General features: G+C 35.5%; 1 protein-coding gene across 4 annotated transcripts in view; it reads right to left on the bottom strand.

Moving 5' to 3' along the window:
- The window catches only part of EPC2 (enhancer of polycomb homolog 2), a 129,473-nt gene that overhangs the window by 20,483 nt on the left and 90,172 nt on the right, over positions 1 to 18,818 (bottom strand). For 2 of the 4 annotated variants that reach the window (XM_027964974.3, XM_060409980.1), the window contains exons 4-8: positions 14,249 to 14,455; positions 7,138 to 7,286; positions 6,328 to 6,460; positions 4,038 to 4,229; positions 738 to 827 (exon numbers count right to left, since the gene is read on the bottom strand). In XM_027964974.3, coding sequence (XP_027820775.1) covers positions 738 to 827; positions 4,038 to 4,229; positions 6,328 to 6,460; positions 7,138 to 7,286; positions 14,249 to 14,455 — 771 coding nt within the window. The remainder of the gene's footprint in view (positions 1 to 737; positions 828 to 4,037; positions 4,230 to 6,327; positions 6,461 to 7,137; positions 7,287 to 14,248; positions 14,456 to 18,818) is intronic. The other 2 variants (XM_027964975.3, XM_060409981.1) reach the window with 1 other exon arrangement.

Genomic DNA, 18,818 nt, shown 5'->3' on the forward strand with positions numbered 1-18,818 from the left:
ACTCAACTTTCAGAAAACTAAGATCATGGCATCTGGTCCTATCACTTCATGGCAAATAGAAGGGGCAACAATGGAAAAAGTGAGAGGCTTTATTTTTGGGGGCTTGAAAATCACTGCAGATGGTGACTGCAGCCATGAAATTAAAAGACGCTTGCTCCTTGGAACAAAAGTTATGACCAACTTAGATAGCATATTACAAAGCAGAGACATTACTTTGCCAACAAAGGTCCATCTAGTCAAAGCTATGGGTTTTCCAGTAGTCAGGTATGGATGTTGAGAGTTGGACTATAAAGAAAGCTGAAGCATTGATAGTTTTGAACTGTGGTGTGGAGAAGATTCTCAAGAATCCCTTGGACTGCAGGGAGATCCAATCAGTCCATGCCAACGGAAATCAGTCCTGAATATTCACTGGAAGGGCTGATGATGAAGCTGAAACTCCAATACTTGGCCACCTGATGTGAAGAACTGACTCATCTGAAAAGACCCTGATGCTGGGAAAGATTGAAGGTGGGAGGAGAAGGGGGACGACAGAGAATGAGATGGTTCGATGACATCAGTGACTCTACGGACAGGAGTTTGAGTAATCTCCGGGAACTGGTGATGGACTGCGTGCTGCAGTCCATGGGGGTCGCAAGAAATTGGACATGACTGAGCAACTGAATTGAACTGAAGTCATTTCGACATGAGTTATCTGTTAATTCCAGTTCCCAAAACACCACAAAAAATATAGTTCTTACAGCATAATACTGGCATCCTGCCCGCCTCCTGAAAGCACAGGGACCATCAGGATCATTTTCTTCTTCAGGTTCTGATGCTGGGGACGGTACCTAAGAAAGAGGCATGAAGCATTCCATTTAGGAGTTACCAAAAGTCAACAATCTTTGTAATGATCTAAAATCAGAATCTGATCACAAACAGTGAGTCACTCCACATTACATACAGTAAGTAGTGAATTCCCTCAAATATTTAAAGATTAGCAGAAGTTCTGTATGGTTACTAATTATTTTTAATGGGTAAGTTCTTGCAGGTAAGTTTACATGGTATTGCTTAACTGTTTCTGAATATGTAAATGCTTTAAGCTTGAACATCATTAGTATGGTTTTTACATATCCCATTCATACATTTTATAAATACTGTTTGTGGCCATAAATACTTTGTAATAATAACTATGCTTCATCTATAGGTAGGTATGCTTTTATTCAATAACTTCATTTCTCTATAATAAAGCCTAAAACTAGGAAGATAAAAGAAGCTTATGAATAACCTCCCTTCCCTCAAAGCTGAAAAGTTCATACATTGCACTGAAAGGGGAGTCCCTTATTTCCCCACTTGTTTTTAAAATCATTTTTAAAATTTTAACAGATCAGAAGCTGAAAATCAAAAGAGGAAAGAGGACTTGCTAAAAGGTAAGCAGACTGGTTTAGAAGTACTAATCTCACCATCTGACAGCAAAAGAATAAAGACTTTCAAAAAGTTGTCACATATTAAAAAGCACAGGACCAAGTGAGACTAGGACAAATCCCCCTACATAATCTGAGCGGACCTCTAAGGCAGCACTGGTACATTAGAGCAAATGTTATGTTATCAAAAACAGATTAAGTGAAATACAAATATACTCTGATATGGCAAGAAATAATATGGTTTCGATAAATTTCTACCCATAATGGTTAAAATAAAAAAAAGTTTTGGTACTTAAGTTTCAGTTGTCTCGCAATTTCACTTTGGAGTACATCTCTTTTTCTGACAACGCTGGCTCAACCACATTTACTTGCAAACTTTTGAACCTCACAAATCCCTCTCTTCCTATTTTGAGAGGAAAAATGCTTTCTCCACATTATTTCAAAACTGTGGTAATTACCACTGAGCAGGATCATCCAGGGGAGAAAGGCATTTGTTTGAGGTTCCAATATACCTCCACCAACCCTATGGGGGAGACACAGAAACAGTAAGCTGGGGCTGATTCTTCTTCCTAGGGAACCAAACTAAAATCTGAAATTTGAAAGGAAATCCCAAATGTGAATTTTACACTTTGGTTCCTTTATAAAGCAACTACCTCTTCTAGAATGTACATGGGAAGTGTCACAAACAAAGTCTCAGAAATTTTTTGCATCCCTTCCTCCAGATTACCCAACGAGGGGTTTCCAGGATTTAGTCTGAGATATAAGACCGCGCTGATGTTCGGAGAATCAGAAGCATGATTGAGAAGAGACTGGGTTTCTATTCTGCTCTGTTGCAAATCAGTTGGAGAAGTCGGGTTAAAATGCTCTTTAAGGCTCTCTATTCCTTTATTCTTGTTTATTGGACATAGAAGAAGCATATGATTATTTTAATTATCTTTTAAGCAATAAAATCCTGATTTTGTAAAAGCCACATTCTAAATAGCTGCCTCACTGAATAATGTTCAACTATAGGTACATGCTTACTTACTGTTTACCAACCAGGGATACCATTATAAAAATTAATGTTGTCAAGGACCCAGTACAAGGATTCAGAGGAACCTAATAGTTTCAAAATGTAATTTCATGTGGGAATGGGGACTATATGAATAAATATAAGAATTTAGAACAGAGATGAAGATTCCTTAATAGATGAGGAATATAGGTCTAGTATGCTGAGTGCGTCTATCAAACTGGATAGACTGATTCTAGCAATATAGGAAAAGTTTCTACTAGACAGTATCCCTTAGCATCATTCTTATAAGGCTGGGAATGTATAGGAGAACTTTACTGGCTTTTATATATGTATTTATCTAACCATTTCACTCCTCACTTAAACTTACTGCTAGCAATTCCTTCTCATATGCTGTTTTCTCTGTCTTGGACCCTTCCCTACATTTTCTATCTGGAAAAGACCTACTATTTGTGCCCTCATTCCTTCAAAATGTCATCTAATTCATGTCCCATGACTATTTAAAGCCCTGCCTGAGTCTAACAACATAATCCTCTGTCAATTTTATTTATTTTTAAAATATTTTTTAACTGCCCTCCCATCCAGACTGCCACATAACCCTGAACAAGACCATCTGACAACTTTTAATAAATGAGTTCATTTAAGTGCTTTTAAAGAGCATACTAAACTAAACACATTTTGTGCATTGTTACAATGTATATGAATGCTGAAATAATATCTGGGCTAGAAAAACTAAATCATCTACAAAAAAGTAAAACTAATATAATCTTAGGCAAAGAAGACAAATTTTATATAAACTCTAGATTTTAAATAGTTACTACAACAAGTTTTATAAACTGTCTTGCTTCCAAATTTATCTGTCATGTTGGTTTAAAAAAATTTTTTTAAGCAAGTCAGTCGAAATGTTGAAATACAGTAACGCACATGTTATAGTACTCTCTTTAGGTTTACTATATCGTATGAAGAAGAAAAAAGGAGGCCACTGCTACACCAGGTGCTAAACAATGTATTTTTTAAAATCAATCCTTTAGTATATAAAATAGAAGTCTTTGTTTTAAAAGACAGCACATATGAAACAAAAATTTAGATTTTTAAACTTAAAATTTGCTATAAAACTGCTATAATATAACCAAAGAATTAATTTCACAAGTTAAAATCTGAGCCAATTCTAAATCTTCTTTGGAGTCAAACAGTTATTGTTAAATAAATTAGCAAAATTTTCATTAAAAGTTGTAAAATACAATGCTGATGGAATATGGGAATTATTATTGGTGAATGTTTACAATTATGTGTTAAATGTCTTAAAATATTTATAATCTTTAGCTCAGGAATTCTGTTTCTAATCATCTATTTCAAATATGGAGGGACGAGGTAGAGATGCTCATTTTTATAAAAGGGAGAGCTTAAAACCACCTAAATGCTATACAAAATAAATAAAATATATTCAACTGATAGAAAATAACAAAGCAAAAACCATTTCAGTAACTACATAAATAATGCGGAAAACGTTTATGTTATAACATTAGGTGAAGAAAGCAAGAATCAAAATTCTAAGATATTATGTTTTAAAATAGAGCAATATAAAAGACTAGAAGAAAATGTCTGTAAAATAGTTTTAAAACAAGCACCTGTGGAAATTCATCTTCCTCTGAGCTGTGAAAGTCATATTGCTTAAGGTCACTCTTATTGATCACAGGCAAGGTCTCAGGAGTGGGCTGCTGAGATGTTAGCACAGCCTCTGCTTTAGGCTTCTTTGGGTACTTCTTCTTTTGACGAACCACATCAGAAGCCTCTTCTTTCAAAGACAAATGATGCGGGTGCTGTTTACATGATGATTTTTCCCCCAAAAGGAAGAAATGAAAATAATTTTAGAAATCATAAAAAACTATACTGCTCTTTGAAAAAACATACATTTTTACCCAGGAGGTAATTTATTTTCTGGTTTTAATATGCAGAAACTACTATTTGATGATAAGCCAAAAAGTGCTTTGCTTTCACAAATTATAGTGAAAAATATTATGACATTTAAATTTACTTTATATTGTTAGCAATACTTTAAACTAAGATATTAGTGATTTTTTAAAATTCCTCTATTATTATGCAATCCAGTATTTAAAATGTATTTAAATTCTATTTTAATTTTATTTAAGTCTACTGATTAATGATGAAAATTAACTATTTTTACTTCTAAAATGACTTGAATTAGATTATAAATACATTAATTCATTTCTATGCTTATTTCCAATTTTAAAAAATATCTACAAGTGGAATAACTTTTCTGAGACAGAAAAGTTCACTTTTTAGAATTAATTACCACCTCAGCTGAACAATAATCAAACTGTCTTCAAGTACCCTAGAGTTCTTTGGTGGCATACAAGAGGCTGTCTGGCAGAGACATCTCTGGCAGAGATGGGTGGAGTTTAGAACCCAGCTATCCTCAAGAGAGCAGCTGTTTCTGTTTTAATATACTGGCATTCCTTTTAATAAATAAGAATCTACTTTAAAAAGTTTGAAAATTACTGTTCTAAGCATCAAATTACAAGCGCTAACAAAGTGTCAAAGTATTTAGGAAGTTTTACATTTTTTCAAGTAGCTCAGATTTTCATTAAAACTACTTTAGGGTCAAAAATGTTATACATAATGAAAACATTGCTGAAACACTGAGTTATTGAGATATAAATGCTTTCATACAATGGGCATGGCTATGACATCAAAAAGAAATCCCCAACTTCTCAGAAATTACTTATATTTTCAAGAAGGATGTGTGACAAATGAAATATAGTTAACTATGTGAAATGCAATCATATTTCTAAAATTAGTATTTAAATAGTGTGGGTGTTTAATTTTAGAGTGATCTAAGATTAAGAATCAACATATAACAAAGGCTGATTCTGCACTAATTTGGGGTTGAGATTTTCATATTCTCTGCCTATCAATAATATACCTAGGAAAAGCATTGATTTAGAACTGGATTTTAAAAAGTAATGTACAAAATGACATTTATTGTCTGGTTTATGGCAAAGTAAGTGTGATTTAAAGGGTAGGTGGGCTAGATGCCTGTGATTAATAAGAAAGAACTTTGGTGTTTGAATTGACACAGTTGAATAATGGAGGAGTCTCCCTACTCCACATTCTTCCTTGACCTTTAAGAAAGAACCCATGAAAAATGAGGATTGTGCACATTTTTAAAAGATGAATTTTCCACAAACACCCTAAGCCATTTTTAAAATCCTGCTACACAGTAGAGCTCTACTGTCTAAAAACTCAGCCAATAACATGTTTCTTTTTAAAAATCTAAGCTCTTCAAAGGTTTTATTACTTTTTGCATTTCTCAACTGAATGCTTTTATATACCAAGTGAATAATGAATAAATGTGACTCTTCAGGCTAAGAAACTAATCACTAGTCTCTTTATTAGGAAAAAACTGAGTTCTAGAAGTTATAGGACTTTTTCAAGTCAAGATAAGCAGCAACTGATAAATGCTGGTTATGGCAATAGTGAGGACAGTAACTTTGAATAGTCTTAATGAAGACAGGTTTAATTTTGATGCCTGCCATCACAATGCAGGATTTGCTAAGGCAGTGATAATAACTAAGCTATAATTACCATTATTCTGTAGGGATACAAGATAGCATAGTTGAAAACACATGGTTTTTGTTTTAAGACCTAGACTCAAAATCTTAAATCTGCCACTTAATAACTATATGATCTAAAAGTCACACAGAGGTAAAAAATCTACCTCAAAGGGATGTTGTAAGATTAATCAATATGCATATAAAAAATCCTAGCAAAGTGCAAAAAGTAGGAACTCAAAAATGTTAGTAATCTTCCTTCTTAACCAAACTATTATAAGATAATTTCAGAAACCAATTGTCCAGTCAATATTATCATACATGCTTCTCCCCAGAAGATACTCACCTTAGTTTTACATTCTTGGACTTTGTGATGATTTCCATTATGAAGAGTTCCTGGAGTGGTATATAATTCTTTTTCTGATCTACTGATCTTCACTTCATTAAGGATTTCACCACCATAGTCTCCTAAATGATATCTTGAAAAGGAAATAATATATAAGAAAATCTTACCGTTCAAAAATAAAAAAGAAATAGAAAACCAATGATATATCATTTACTTGGAACACAACTAATCAAACAGAGCCAACAATTAATCGGATTATTCTTAAGAGAGAAAACGCATGGGAATAAAGAAGCTCATATTTGGGATTTAGTAAAAACAAAACAACTCCCTCTCCTAATCTCTAAGATACACAGAAGATGGACTCTTCATATATTTCGTATTTTCAGGAAAAGGATTATTACATTGGTGAATACATTTTCAAAATGCACCAAAACAAGTATTTCCTAACTAATCAAAAAATAAAATCAATTAAACTTTATTTCTCTCAAATTTTAATAGAAACTTTAATACAGAGAATGGGACTATACGATCTCCAAGTTCTTTTCTAAATACAATTAAATGATTCTGCAACAACAAGAAATTAAGTGTAACAGAGGATCTATACTATTCACAAAAATATCTCCCAAATTTGCAACCCAAACTGGCAACTTAATGGTTTAAAAACAAAAAGCAAAAACCAGCAATCACAATTTTCAAAAAATGTAGACATTGTTAGATAATCAATCTCAGTAGTTATAAAGCTGAAATTTGGTTACATTTTGCCTTTCATTTGACTGAAGCGTTACTGGTATGTAAGAACAGCAATGTTACCTTTTTTCCACAACTTCTAAGGTTAAGTGCAATAATTCTCGTTTTGTTTTCTCTCTTCTCTTAATCATTTCCAAAATTGTTATGGCTCTACTAAATTCTCGTCTCAGTTTCAACATCTTTTCATAAGAGGCTTCATCATTCTTTCGATTCTATTCAAAATAAGTTTAAAAGAATAAATCCAACTGTCCAGATTTCCAGCTTCATTCATCAAAATCTTATCAGACCCAAATTCATTCTATAAAAGCAAAATGTTACACTTACACACACACACACACACACATCTAAATAGCAATTACATTAAGACAAGCCATTTAACTAAAAACAAAAAAGCAAATATCTCAATAAATATGCAGGAAAAAAAGTTGCCAGCTATTGAAAAGATGGAATGACATAGATGGGATAATTCCAATATAAATAAAATTTTTAAAGTCTGCCTGAAACAAAAACTACTATTATCAAAAAATGTAATTTTTTCTTATTGTTACAAGGTCTTTCTCAATGACAGAGAGAAACAGTTCTGTTAAATCAAGGTTATCTAAAAACAGCCAAACTGAGCTGCTATTCATCCATTCAGCCTTTTAATAGTGGGCTGGACAGTTCAATACACTACAATGTAAAGATTCACAATGACAAGCAAAGCTTCACTTTAAAAACTCAGATGTAAAATAGATTACAGAATATAAAGGATCTCAAGGAATGGAATTACCATGCTGAACGTAGTAAAACCTCACTGCAGAGTAGAAAAGAGATCTACTAGTAAAAGGTCTGAGTTTCATTATAAATTCTTACTTTGAAGTGTCAAAAGTAACTTGAACTAACTCACAGGTAAAAGTTCAAACTAATAACTAGAGAAGGTTCAGTTATAATTACCAGCATCATGTGCATATAAAAGTTACTGTTAATAAAAATATTTTGTTCAATCAAACAGCCACAGAATTCTTACTTTCTATTAAGTGTGGAACTATCTGTTTAAAAATAGACCACTGCCACTCCTCATTCTATATGTTCAGACAGACTGCATTTAAGCAAGCTTTCCATACTTGACTTAATAAAGCAGTGTGACATTAGAAATCTGAACCCAAAGAAAGCCAGGTTTCATATCGGAGGATTATAAAAGAGAAAATAAAACTTGAGGAAGATACAAAGTTTTACTTTTTTCTTTTGTGTAGTTTCTTGTATTTGAAAATTACTCATTACCTATAAAACATTACTTAAACTAAATCTCATTAAGGTAGTGCATACTGAATATTAAAAGATACTATTAATAATAAATCACACTTTAATCTTATCCAAAGGAAATATATCACTTTCCCCCTTCAGTAAAGTATGTTACAAAAGACAAAAATCTAAAGCACAGTTTTAAGCAAAATATTCTGTAACCAGGGAGCAGCTGCACCTTATGATTGAAAAAAAGTGAACATAACCAAGAGCAAATATTAAAGTACAAAATACTTGAATATTTCAGTATTGCTCTCTGTAAAAAGTATTACACATGTCCCCTATCCTCAAAAGGCTTAAAGTCTAATAAGAATGAAAGAAATACAAGTTCTAAAGATAAATAACAGCAGCTGAAGAAAAAGTGCACCAGAACCTTTTAAAGTTGTCCTCCTCTTCACTAAATGTTTCTCTTGCACTATGCACTTCTGCCCCTTCTTACTCATTTCCTGCTCTCTTGAGGCCCAAATAAGTAGCTTCCCTAATTTTTCTTTACCCCACTCCTGCCCTTTTTTCTATTTTTACCTTTTATTGTGAAATAATTTCAGATTTACAAATAAGCTACAAAAATGGTATAAAAAATTCCCATATTATCTTCATCCAGACTCCCCAAAAGTTAATATGTTATATTTGCTTTATTATCTCTATGATGTATATATACATTGTTACAGACTGAATATTTGCATCTCCTGAAAATTCGTATGTTGAAATCCTAACTATCCAATGCGATTTTTATTTGGAGGGAGGGCTTTGGGAGTGCTCATGAATGGATCAGTATAAAAGAGACCCCAAAGAACCCTCTTGCCCCTTCTGCCACGTGAGGACACAGCAAGAGGACCATCCGTGAAACAAGAAGCGGGCCCTCAATAGACACCAAGTCTGATAATACCTGGATCTTGGACTTCCCAACTTTCAGAACTGAGAAATAAATATTCATTGTTTAAGCCACCCAGTCTATGTATTTCTGTTACAACAGCACAAATGGACTATGACACACATCCATGTATGTATATAAACACATACATACATATATAACTTATTAGCAACAGTATTTTAAAATATTTTTCAAGTTGAAGATATAACGCCTTCATCCCCTAAACACTTTAATGTATATTTTCTAAGAATAATGATAGTCTCTTATACAATCTCAGTAACATTATCAAAATCAGGAAATTAACACTGATATAAAAACTATTATCTAATTTATAGACTCTCCTCATATTTCACCAATTGCCCACTAATGTCCTTCACAACTAGAAATACAACAGTTAGGATATATAGATTTCCTATATTTATATAATGTTGCTATAAAGGACATTGGTGGGAAATAATAATTTTTATTATTAATAAAAAATTCTTTCCCAGTCTAGGATCTGATTCAGGATTAAAACTGAATTTAGCTGTCACGTCTCTTTTGCTGTTGTTCAGTTGCTCAGTTGTGCCCGACTGTGACTCCATGGACTGTAGCACACCAGGCTCCCCTGTCCTTCACTATCTCGTAGAGTTTGCCCAAACTCATGTCCACTGAGCCAGTGATGCCATCTAACCATCTCATCTCTGTCACCTCCTTCCATCCTGCCTTCAATCTCTCCCAGCATTAGGGTCTTTTCTAATGAGTTGGCCCTTCGAATCAGATGGCCAAAGTACTGGATCTTCAGTTTCATCATCAGTCCTTTCAATGAATATTCAGGGTTGAATTCCTTTAGGATTGACTGGTTTGACCTCCTTGCTAGCCAAGGGACTCTCAAGAGTCTTCTCCAACATCACAGTTAAAAAGCATCAATTCTTTGGTGCTCAGCTTTCTTTATGGTCCATGTCTCTCTTTAATCTTCTGTAAGTTGGAATACTTCCTCTGTCTTTCTATCGTGATCATGACCTTGACAGTTTCGAAGTGTAGAAGCCATTTATTTTTGTAGAATGTTCGTTAATTTGGGTTTCTTTGATGTTATTCTACATTTAAATTGAGGTTGTGAACTTTTGGTATGACCATTACACAAGTGAAACTGTGTCCTTTGCTCATCATCAGTTCAGTTCAGTTCAGTCGCTCAGTCGTGTCCGACTCTTTGCGACCCCGTGAATCGCAGCACGCCAGGCCTCCCTGTCCCTCAGCAACTCCCGGACTTCCCTCAGACTCGCGTCCATCGAGTCAGTGATGCCATCCAGCCATCTCATCCTCTGTCATCCCCTTCTTCTCCTGCCCCCAATCCCTCCCAGCATCAGAGTCTTTTCCATGAGTCAACTCTTCGCATGAGGTGGCCATGTACAAGTACTGGAGTTTCAGCTTCAGCATCATTCCTTCCAAAGAAATCCCAGGGCTGATCTCCTTCAGAATGGACTGGTTGGATCTCCTTGTAGTCCAAGGGACTCTTGAGTCTTCTCTAACACCACAGTTCAAAGGCATCAATTCTTCGGCGCTCAGCCTTCTTCACAGTCCAACTCTCACATCCATACATGACTACTGCTGATGTTAACTTTGATCACTTGATTAAGATGGTGTTTGCCAGCTTTCTCTAGTCAAATTACTATTTTTCTTTTTTTAATTAAAAAGTACACTATGGGACTTTATATAATCAAATTTCCCCCATCAGTTTCATCCGTTAATTCTAACTTTTGCCTGAGACAATGGTAATTGCCAAATGATGATTTTTGAACACCATCATTCCACTGACATTTGTAAATTGGAAATCTATGGTAAGGAAAAGCATTCTCTTTTATCTATCATCCATCCATACATTTATATCAGTATGGATGTATGGGTTACTTTATGAGTTATAATCCATTACTCTCCTTACTGTGACACACAAACTTCCCCAGATGTGATCAGCAGAGTCACTCTAATTTAAGCTGGCTCCAACATTCTTTCATCACATTTTTATATTCTGGCAAAGCAGAATGTTCCAAGTTTACCTGTATGCTTTCCTAGTACCAGACCTGAAATCAACCTTTTTTTTTTTTTTTAAGGAGCCCTGGTTTCCTTAAAGGAAAACAGTATTTTTACATGCTACTCTAGTTGCTTCTATATGGGAAATCCCCAGAATGGAGGAGTCTGGTGGGCTCCAGTCCATGGATCACAAAGAGTCAGACACAACTTAGCGACTAAATAACAACAAAATACTAGCTACGCAGCTTCTTTCCTTTCAGATAACTTCGTGAATTTTTGGAGTCTTGTGTAATCTCGGCCTCGTTCACTATTCATCTCTGTCAAAACCAGATCTTGAGGTTTCCTCACTGTTTTAGAACACTTACATTTCTGTCTCTTGGCTTGAAGACCATTTCTTATATTGTCTTCACAAGAAGACTAAATGGTGGTGGGGCAGCAGCGGGGGAGGAGGAACTGTGGTTTATAACCTGACCAACTCAGGCAGTCATGATTTTAGCTTTATGTAAGGTACTAGGTTGATGGAGAAGGAAATGGCAAACCACTCCAGTATCCTTGCCTGGAAAATCCCATGGACAGAGGAGCCTCGTGGGCTACAGTCCATGGGGCACTAATTGCTTTTATACGCTCTAAGTGAACAGAGCCAGGAAATAAGCCTATAATACATTTATGTACATAAACAAGCTGCAGCAATATTAAAATCTGTAAGTTCATAGTGACATCTTTCCTGTGCTTTTAAGATTGTCTACTCCCTATATTCAAATTTACTCATTCCCTTTACCCTTATCCACAACCAACTCTGCTTAGAGCAAATTCCTGTCTTCCTATTCCAGTTAAACATTACAGTTTTGATCAACTGCCAAATCTCTAGGGAAGCGGTTCTGAAACTGCTATAATTTATAGTTAACTATAGATCTTTGTAAACCAAGGCTAATTCACAGGTGATTGTTATGTGCAGCCAGACTGAGAACCATCACCCTGGAAGTTTGCTCTCCTGCCTATCTTGCTTCACCTGGGCCACACAGGAGGAGAGAACGAAGGCACACATGTTAACAGTTTTACCTGTGGGTTAAACACATAAATGTATATGCTGATTCAAGCCTTCCCAGTCAGTGCATTCAGACACACTGGCACCTTAACACCATCTCACTTAAGAATGTCCTAAAGCACTTAAGCACTCACAAACTAAACATTAGTTTAATGATTAAAATTAAGTTCTAGACTTCTAAGCAAATATTTCAGAAGTTCTTTACTCTAGCCTTTGCATCAGCTACTTATATAACTACCCCTCTGGAATGTTTTTAAGTTTGTGGGAATAGGAAAGGAAGCAGAGAACCTCTGTGAACTAGTATTCATTTTTTGCACATCCCAGTGCCCGACCACCTCTTGAACATCTAGGGTACTCATTCTCGATTGCTTTCCCAATTTTCTCATTTTAAAACTCACATTTCCAAGAAACAATAGTATATGTGAAGGGGAATAGTCTTTGGTCCCACAACTAAAGATGGAGAAATAAAAAGACCATTGAAAAAGAAAATGTACCATGCTAGAGATGAATAAGAAAATAACAGATAAGAGGAAGGGTAGGAATCACAGCATCAGGAAAATGCTGGCCTAGTTATTATACAATGGAGAAATGCCTAAACACAGGAACGTGTTTCTAGCAATTCACAAAACATGCTGGTTAGAAAATAGTGATTTAACTTATTTAAGAGTAAAACACATTAAATATTAGGAAAATTGTTTTTTATGCCAATAATACTGCTATTTTAAGTATTTATGCTTATCCATTAAAAGAAACCCAACAGTACTTTCCCTTCAAAATATATTGCTCTGTTTTGCAACACATCTGAACCAATTATATTTCTCTTAAAAACTGGAAATTCAGATTTTTCAATAATTCAGATAAACCTCTCCTTCCTCATATCCAAATTTATAAAACTTTACTGTATTTACAAACTTATCTCATATAGTCTTTTCTAAACAAGGCATTAATCTTCATGAAATATCTAATATCTCCATAGCCATAAATCAAACACCAAATTGAAAACTCAGTCTGGGTTAGGGAATGTCATCTACATTTGGGAAATCCAAGAAACAGTTATAAAAACTAGTTGTTAACCAAAAGAGTTTCCCCTAAAATGTACTATCCCTGGCAGCTGTTATGCTTCACAGCTGTTATAATAACAGCTGATAAGGACAAGCACTCCATGTTAGGAGAAACAGGAATGCAGAGAAAACGCTGGACCTCCAATTACAATTCCTTCCGTTTTCTACATTTGTATGTTCTTAATATTCTACAACGTTAAAGAATGTGTTACTGTGTCTGGTGTTTATTATTAATTATGAGAAGTGGAAGACAGTGACTACTCCCTCTAAAATAATGTTTTCTTCTTTACCGTATCATTTCACAACATGAGACCCAGTTTCTCTTAGAATTCTGGCTAATCTTGCTTCTGAAAGCCAGGTGAGGACAAGTTTGTCAATTTGAAATCTGACACAACTGACAGTTCAGAAAAGGAGAAAAAGATTTCATTGTCTTACTGTCTTACTTATGACTGTTAGCAGAACAGGCTTGAAAATGAACCTTTACCAACTTCCTATGACCCCACAGTAGTTAGAGGGAGTAAAGTCCTTTTTTACATTCATGATTTAGAATATGGTTTCAAAGGAACTCTTAAGCTTCCAATAGAAGATATGTATAGAATGTACAGCTTACTGAAGAACTCAAAACTCCTGTTTCCTCATAACACGAATTCCCTCATATCACTTCAATTGCAAGCCTAAAATGATATAATCAATAGATTTATAAAGCTCATAGGTATTAAATAAACATTAAACAAACATTGCAAACAACTGGGGGATAGAGGCTACTGAAGAGCAGGCTTTCTAATATAAAGTTCAACAATGTCATTAGCTTCACTTTATGTCCAAATTACTCAAGCTATTGGCAGGAAAAAAAATATTTGTCTTAAATACTATCTAGGTACATTCAGCTAAACCTAATTTGCATATTACCTTTCGAGTTTGCATTTTTTCTGTTCTCCTCCGAAAGGCAACATAAGGGTCATTGTTGGTAGAGCCATCTCTTTTCTCTTGTTTTATCTGAGGAATGAGGGATGGTCCCCTGCAGTTTTTACGTTTTCTCACCCAGTAGTCATATACAGCTTTAATAAGGTAATCATCTTCGTTTAGCAGCAGTTTTGCTTCTTGAAGTGTTACAAGCTAAATAAAAAATAAAAACTGTCATCAACTACAATCCTTGGGGAAAAGATTTAAAGATTAAACTTTGTCTACAGGAAAAAAATGTGATCAGTCTAACAGTTATGATTAGGTATCATGATGGCAAAAAGCACAATTCAATTCAATCTAACAAAGAATTTATTAGTAAGATTTACCAAAATTAGAAATTTACCCTAAGAGGTAGTGAGTTCCACCACTTAAAATATTTAAGAAGCCTGAATTAATGAGAAGTCTACAATAGTTTTATGACTTAGGTAAGTCTTGAACTAGAGATATCCAGAGTCCTTCAAAATTCTGATACTCTGTGATTCCACACACTGGAGGGTCTACTAGTCTTCATCTACTAGCATCATTAAGCGTTTCTGTTTTTCAACAGAAAATAGAATTTACAGGTGGAGGTTTCTTTTTACCTCCATCCAAAATAAATGATGAATACTTTCTAATATGTTGCTAACACACATGACTCCTCTGAAATTGAAAAGGACAAACTTAGCATGTTTCCAGAATTTTCAACACTATACAATCTTGAATTTTTTGTACCAGTTACAAACAAAACAATTTCTCTACAAAGCTGATGAAATACTAGAAAATCCTTATTCTCAGCACTCATCTTGCTGATGACAATGTCAAGTCTGGGACAGTGACATCTCAGGGATCTCTCTCTCCTTTATCAATGCAGCCAACATATGTTGACATTATCTCAAAAGTAAAGTTTGTAAAAATTTGCTTGGTCACATCTGTTTCCCTGCTCTTTGCCAAGATCAGAGAGGCTAACAAGATGGATTAGGGGTTACAAAGATCCATTTATAGTGAAGCTTAGAAAAAGATTATGGAGTTTTAGGGCTGTGAATGCTTACTGAAGTGGTACTATCCTAATCTTTTTACTTTTATTACTTTAGAGATGAAAATTCATTTTCAAAACAAACTGAAGTATCTCCTAAAACTTGTAAATGTGGGGGAAGTATCACTGAAATTTTAAGATCAGCATACTAATCAATTTGGTGGTTGTATTAATTCATTTGAAGAAAGTATGACTGACAAAACATATTTTTAATGTGATCTGATTTCTCCTATTTATTACTTGATGGAATAAATGTAATGATCATTTGGACTTTTAGTCCTATGATGGTGACTACTAGAGCTAATTAGTTGGCTGCTTCTTACAATTTGGCTGCCAAGATGGTGTGACTACGGGAAGAGACTACATTCACAATATCAACTCAAGTATTCCAGTCCATGTGACAGTTACTTTTAGTGCAATCCAATTATAAATGGCCACTGTTTGGTTTATTCAAAGTCTCAGTGGAGTCAGCTCAAGTGCATCTGAGAGACTAAGTAACATGGTCTCTGAAGAGGACAGCCAGAGCCAGAAACACGAGACCGAACCAAAAGAACTACTATTTTCCCAACATCAGCCTGAAGTGGACACTCTCCCACTGTTAACTTAAGTTCTGTGGAATGACGATGCATACTTTCAAAGTCTATAAGGATGGTGGAAGAATAAGAACGGAGCTTTCTGCATCTAACAAAATCCCACCACACGCTTAGAGCTTCGCAGCGTAACTGGCAGCTCTGGGACCAAGGGAAACAGTGCTGTGACACGTTGCATGTGCTTCCACTCTGTGGTCATCCTGCTTCTGATAAAATTTTATAACCTTCACTGATTAAATCAAGAACTTAATCTAATCCTGGAGTGGGGAGGAAGATAATCTCTTTCCATCAACTCACAGAATCATGGTGAATTTCCTATACAGTATTATCAAAATAACACTGCTTCCTATCTTTCTGCAAGAGATGTTAGGAGATTAAAACAATGCCTCAGATTTTCTTTTCTTAGTACTTCTTGCTCCTGCTGGAAATGTCCTGCCTGGTGGTTAAGTACCCTCTTTACAGCTGAGGTAATAAGAACCCAATATACAGTGTAAACATCCTGACATTACCTTTCTGGGTTAACTGTATTTTTTCAGTCAACTGCTGTTTTTATATTGTTATATCGACTGAGTGAATGAACTGAACTGAACTGATGACCAACTTTTATTTTATTGGATAATTTTGGTTTTACTCATTCTGTAAAAATTAGCTTTAGTTATTCTAGGGCAACTAGTATCAGTGCCTCTCTACTATCATGGTGACAACATTAAATTTGACTGGCAAGATCTATTTACAGATAAAACAGCCACAAATTAAACCACATGATTGAGAATCCACAAAAACAGAATCCCACTACTTTGATATCCTAAGAAAAAAGTTCTGCCATTTAGCACTTCATCCACTAGAAAGCAGTGGAAACTACTATTTAATTGATAAACGGATCTGTGATAAATTTATGATTTCTAAGACAGCTCTGACTTACTTGACTTACTTATTTTGAGGGTAAGGGATGGGAGATAAAAATTATTCTTCTTCTAGACTGAATACTCAAGGAAGGACTGATGCTGAAGCTGAAGCTCCAATACTTTGGCCACCTGATGCGACGAGCCGACTCATTGGAAAAGACCCTGATGCTGGGAAAGATTGAGGGCAGGAGGAGAAGGGGGCGACAGAGGATGAGATGGTTGGATGGCATCGTCAACTCAATGGACATAAGTGAGCAAAGTCAGGGAGAGAGTGAAGGACAGGGAAGCCTGGCGTGCTGCAGTCCATGAGGTGGCAAAGAGCCGAACATAACTGAGTGACTGAAAAACAACAGACTGCAACTAGCTCCATGAGAACGAAGATCATTTACTTTGCTTATATACAAAACTCAGGCTTCCCTGGTAGCTCAATGGTAAAGAGTGCGCCTACAATAAAGGAGACTCAGGGGACACAGGTTTGATCCCTGGGTAGGGAAGATCCCCTGGAGGAGGAAATGGCAACCCAATCCATTATTCTTGCCTGGAAAATTCCAGGACAGAGGAACCTGGCAGACTACAGTCCATGGGGTTGCAAACAGTCAGACATGACTGAGCATGCACACATATACAAAACTCATGGTTTAGAAATTTCAATAAATGCGTAAATTTAATATTTAATATACAAATGAATAAAACATGTAAAAATTAATGCTTTTACATATAAAACAGCCAGTTAAGCAGTAAGTCCAACATTACTATAACAACTACCCACAGTCCAATAACAACTCTCAGTCCATCATTTGTGCTATAGGTTGTGGATAAGATAACAAAATAAACTTTAAGATAAATCCAGTACCTAAAGAAACTGACAATATGGGAATTAAGGTAAGAGACACAAATTAATGAGAGAACAATGTAAGAACTTTGGAACTGAGTACTAGTGCATGCCAGGCTTCCTTCGCTTTCACTCTCATCCCTGAGTTTGCTCAAATTCATGTCCATTGAGTCGGTGATGCCATCCAACCATTTCCTCCTCGGTCATTCGCTTCTCCTCCTGCCTTAAATCTTTCCCAGGAATCAGGGTCTTTTCCAATGAGTCAGCTCTTCACATCAGGTGGGCAAAGTATTGGAATGTCAGCTTCAGCATCAGTCCTTCCAATGAATATTCAGGGTTGATTTCTTTTAGGACTGACTGGTTTAATCTCCTTGCTATCCAAGGGACTCTCATGAATCCTTTTCAACAACACAGTTTGAAAGCATCAGTTCTTTAGCACTCAGCCTTCTTTGTGGTCCAACTCTCACATCTGTACATGACTACTGGAAAAATCATACCTTTGACTATATGGACCTTTGTCAGCAAAGTGATGTCTCTGCTTTTTAATATGCTGTCTAGGTTGTTCATAGCTTTTCTTCCAAGGAGCAAGCGTCTTTTAATTTCATGGCTGCAGTCACCACCTGCAGTGATTTTGGAGCCCAAGAAAACAAAGTCTGTCACTGTTTCATTGCTTTCCCATCTATTTGCCATGAAATGATGGGATGGGATGCCATGATCTTAGTTTCTTGAATGTTGAGTTTTAAGCCAGTTTTTTCACTCTCTTCTTTCACCCTTAACAAATAGACTCTTTAGTCTCTCTTCTCTTTTTGCCATTAGAGTGGTATCATTTGCATAGCTGAGGTTGGTACTTCTCCTAGCAGTCTTGACTCTAGATTATGCTTCATCCAGCCTGGCATTCCACATGATGTACTCTGCACAGAAGTTAAATAAGCAAGATGACGATATATAGCCTTGATGCACTCCCTTCCAAATTCTGAACCAGTCTGTTGTTCCATGTCCAGTTCTCACTGTTGCTTCTTGACCTGCATACAGGTTTCTCAAGGTGACCTGGTATTTCCATCTCTTTAGGAATTTTCCACATTTTGTTGTGATCCAAACAGTCAAAGGCTTTAGTCTAGTCAATGAAGGAGAAGTATAAATTTTTCTGGAATTCCCTTGCTTTTTCTATGATCCAATG

The sequence above is a fragment of the Ovis aries genome, chromosome 2 (assembly GCF_016772045.2).
Source record: "Ovis aries strain OAR_USU_Benz2616 breed Rambouillet chromosome 2, ARS-UI_Ramb_v3.0, whole genome shotgun sequence".
Classification (NCBI taxonomy): Eukaryota; Metazoa; Chordata; class Mammalia; order Artiodactyla; family Bovidae; genus Ovis; species Ovis aries.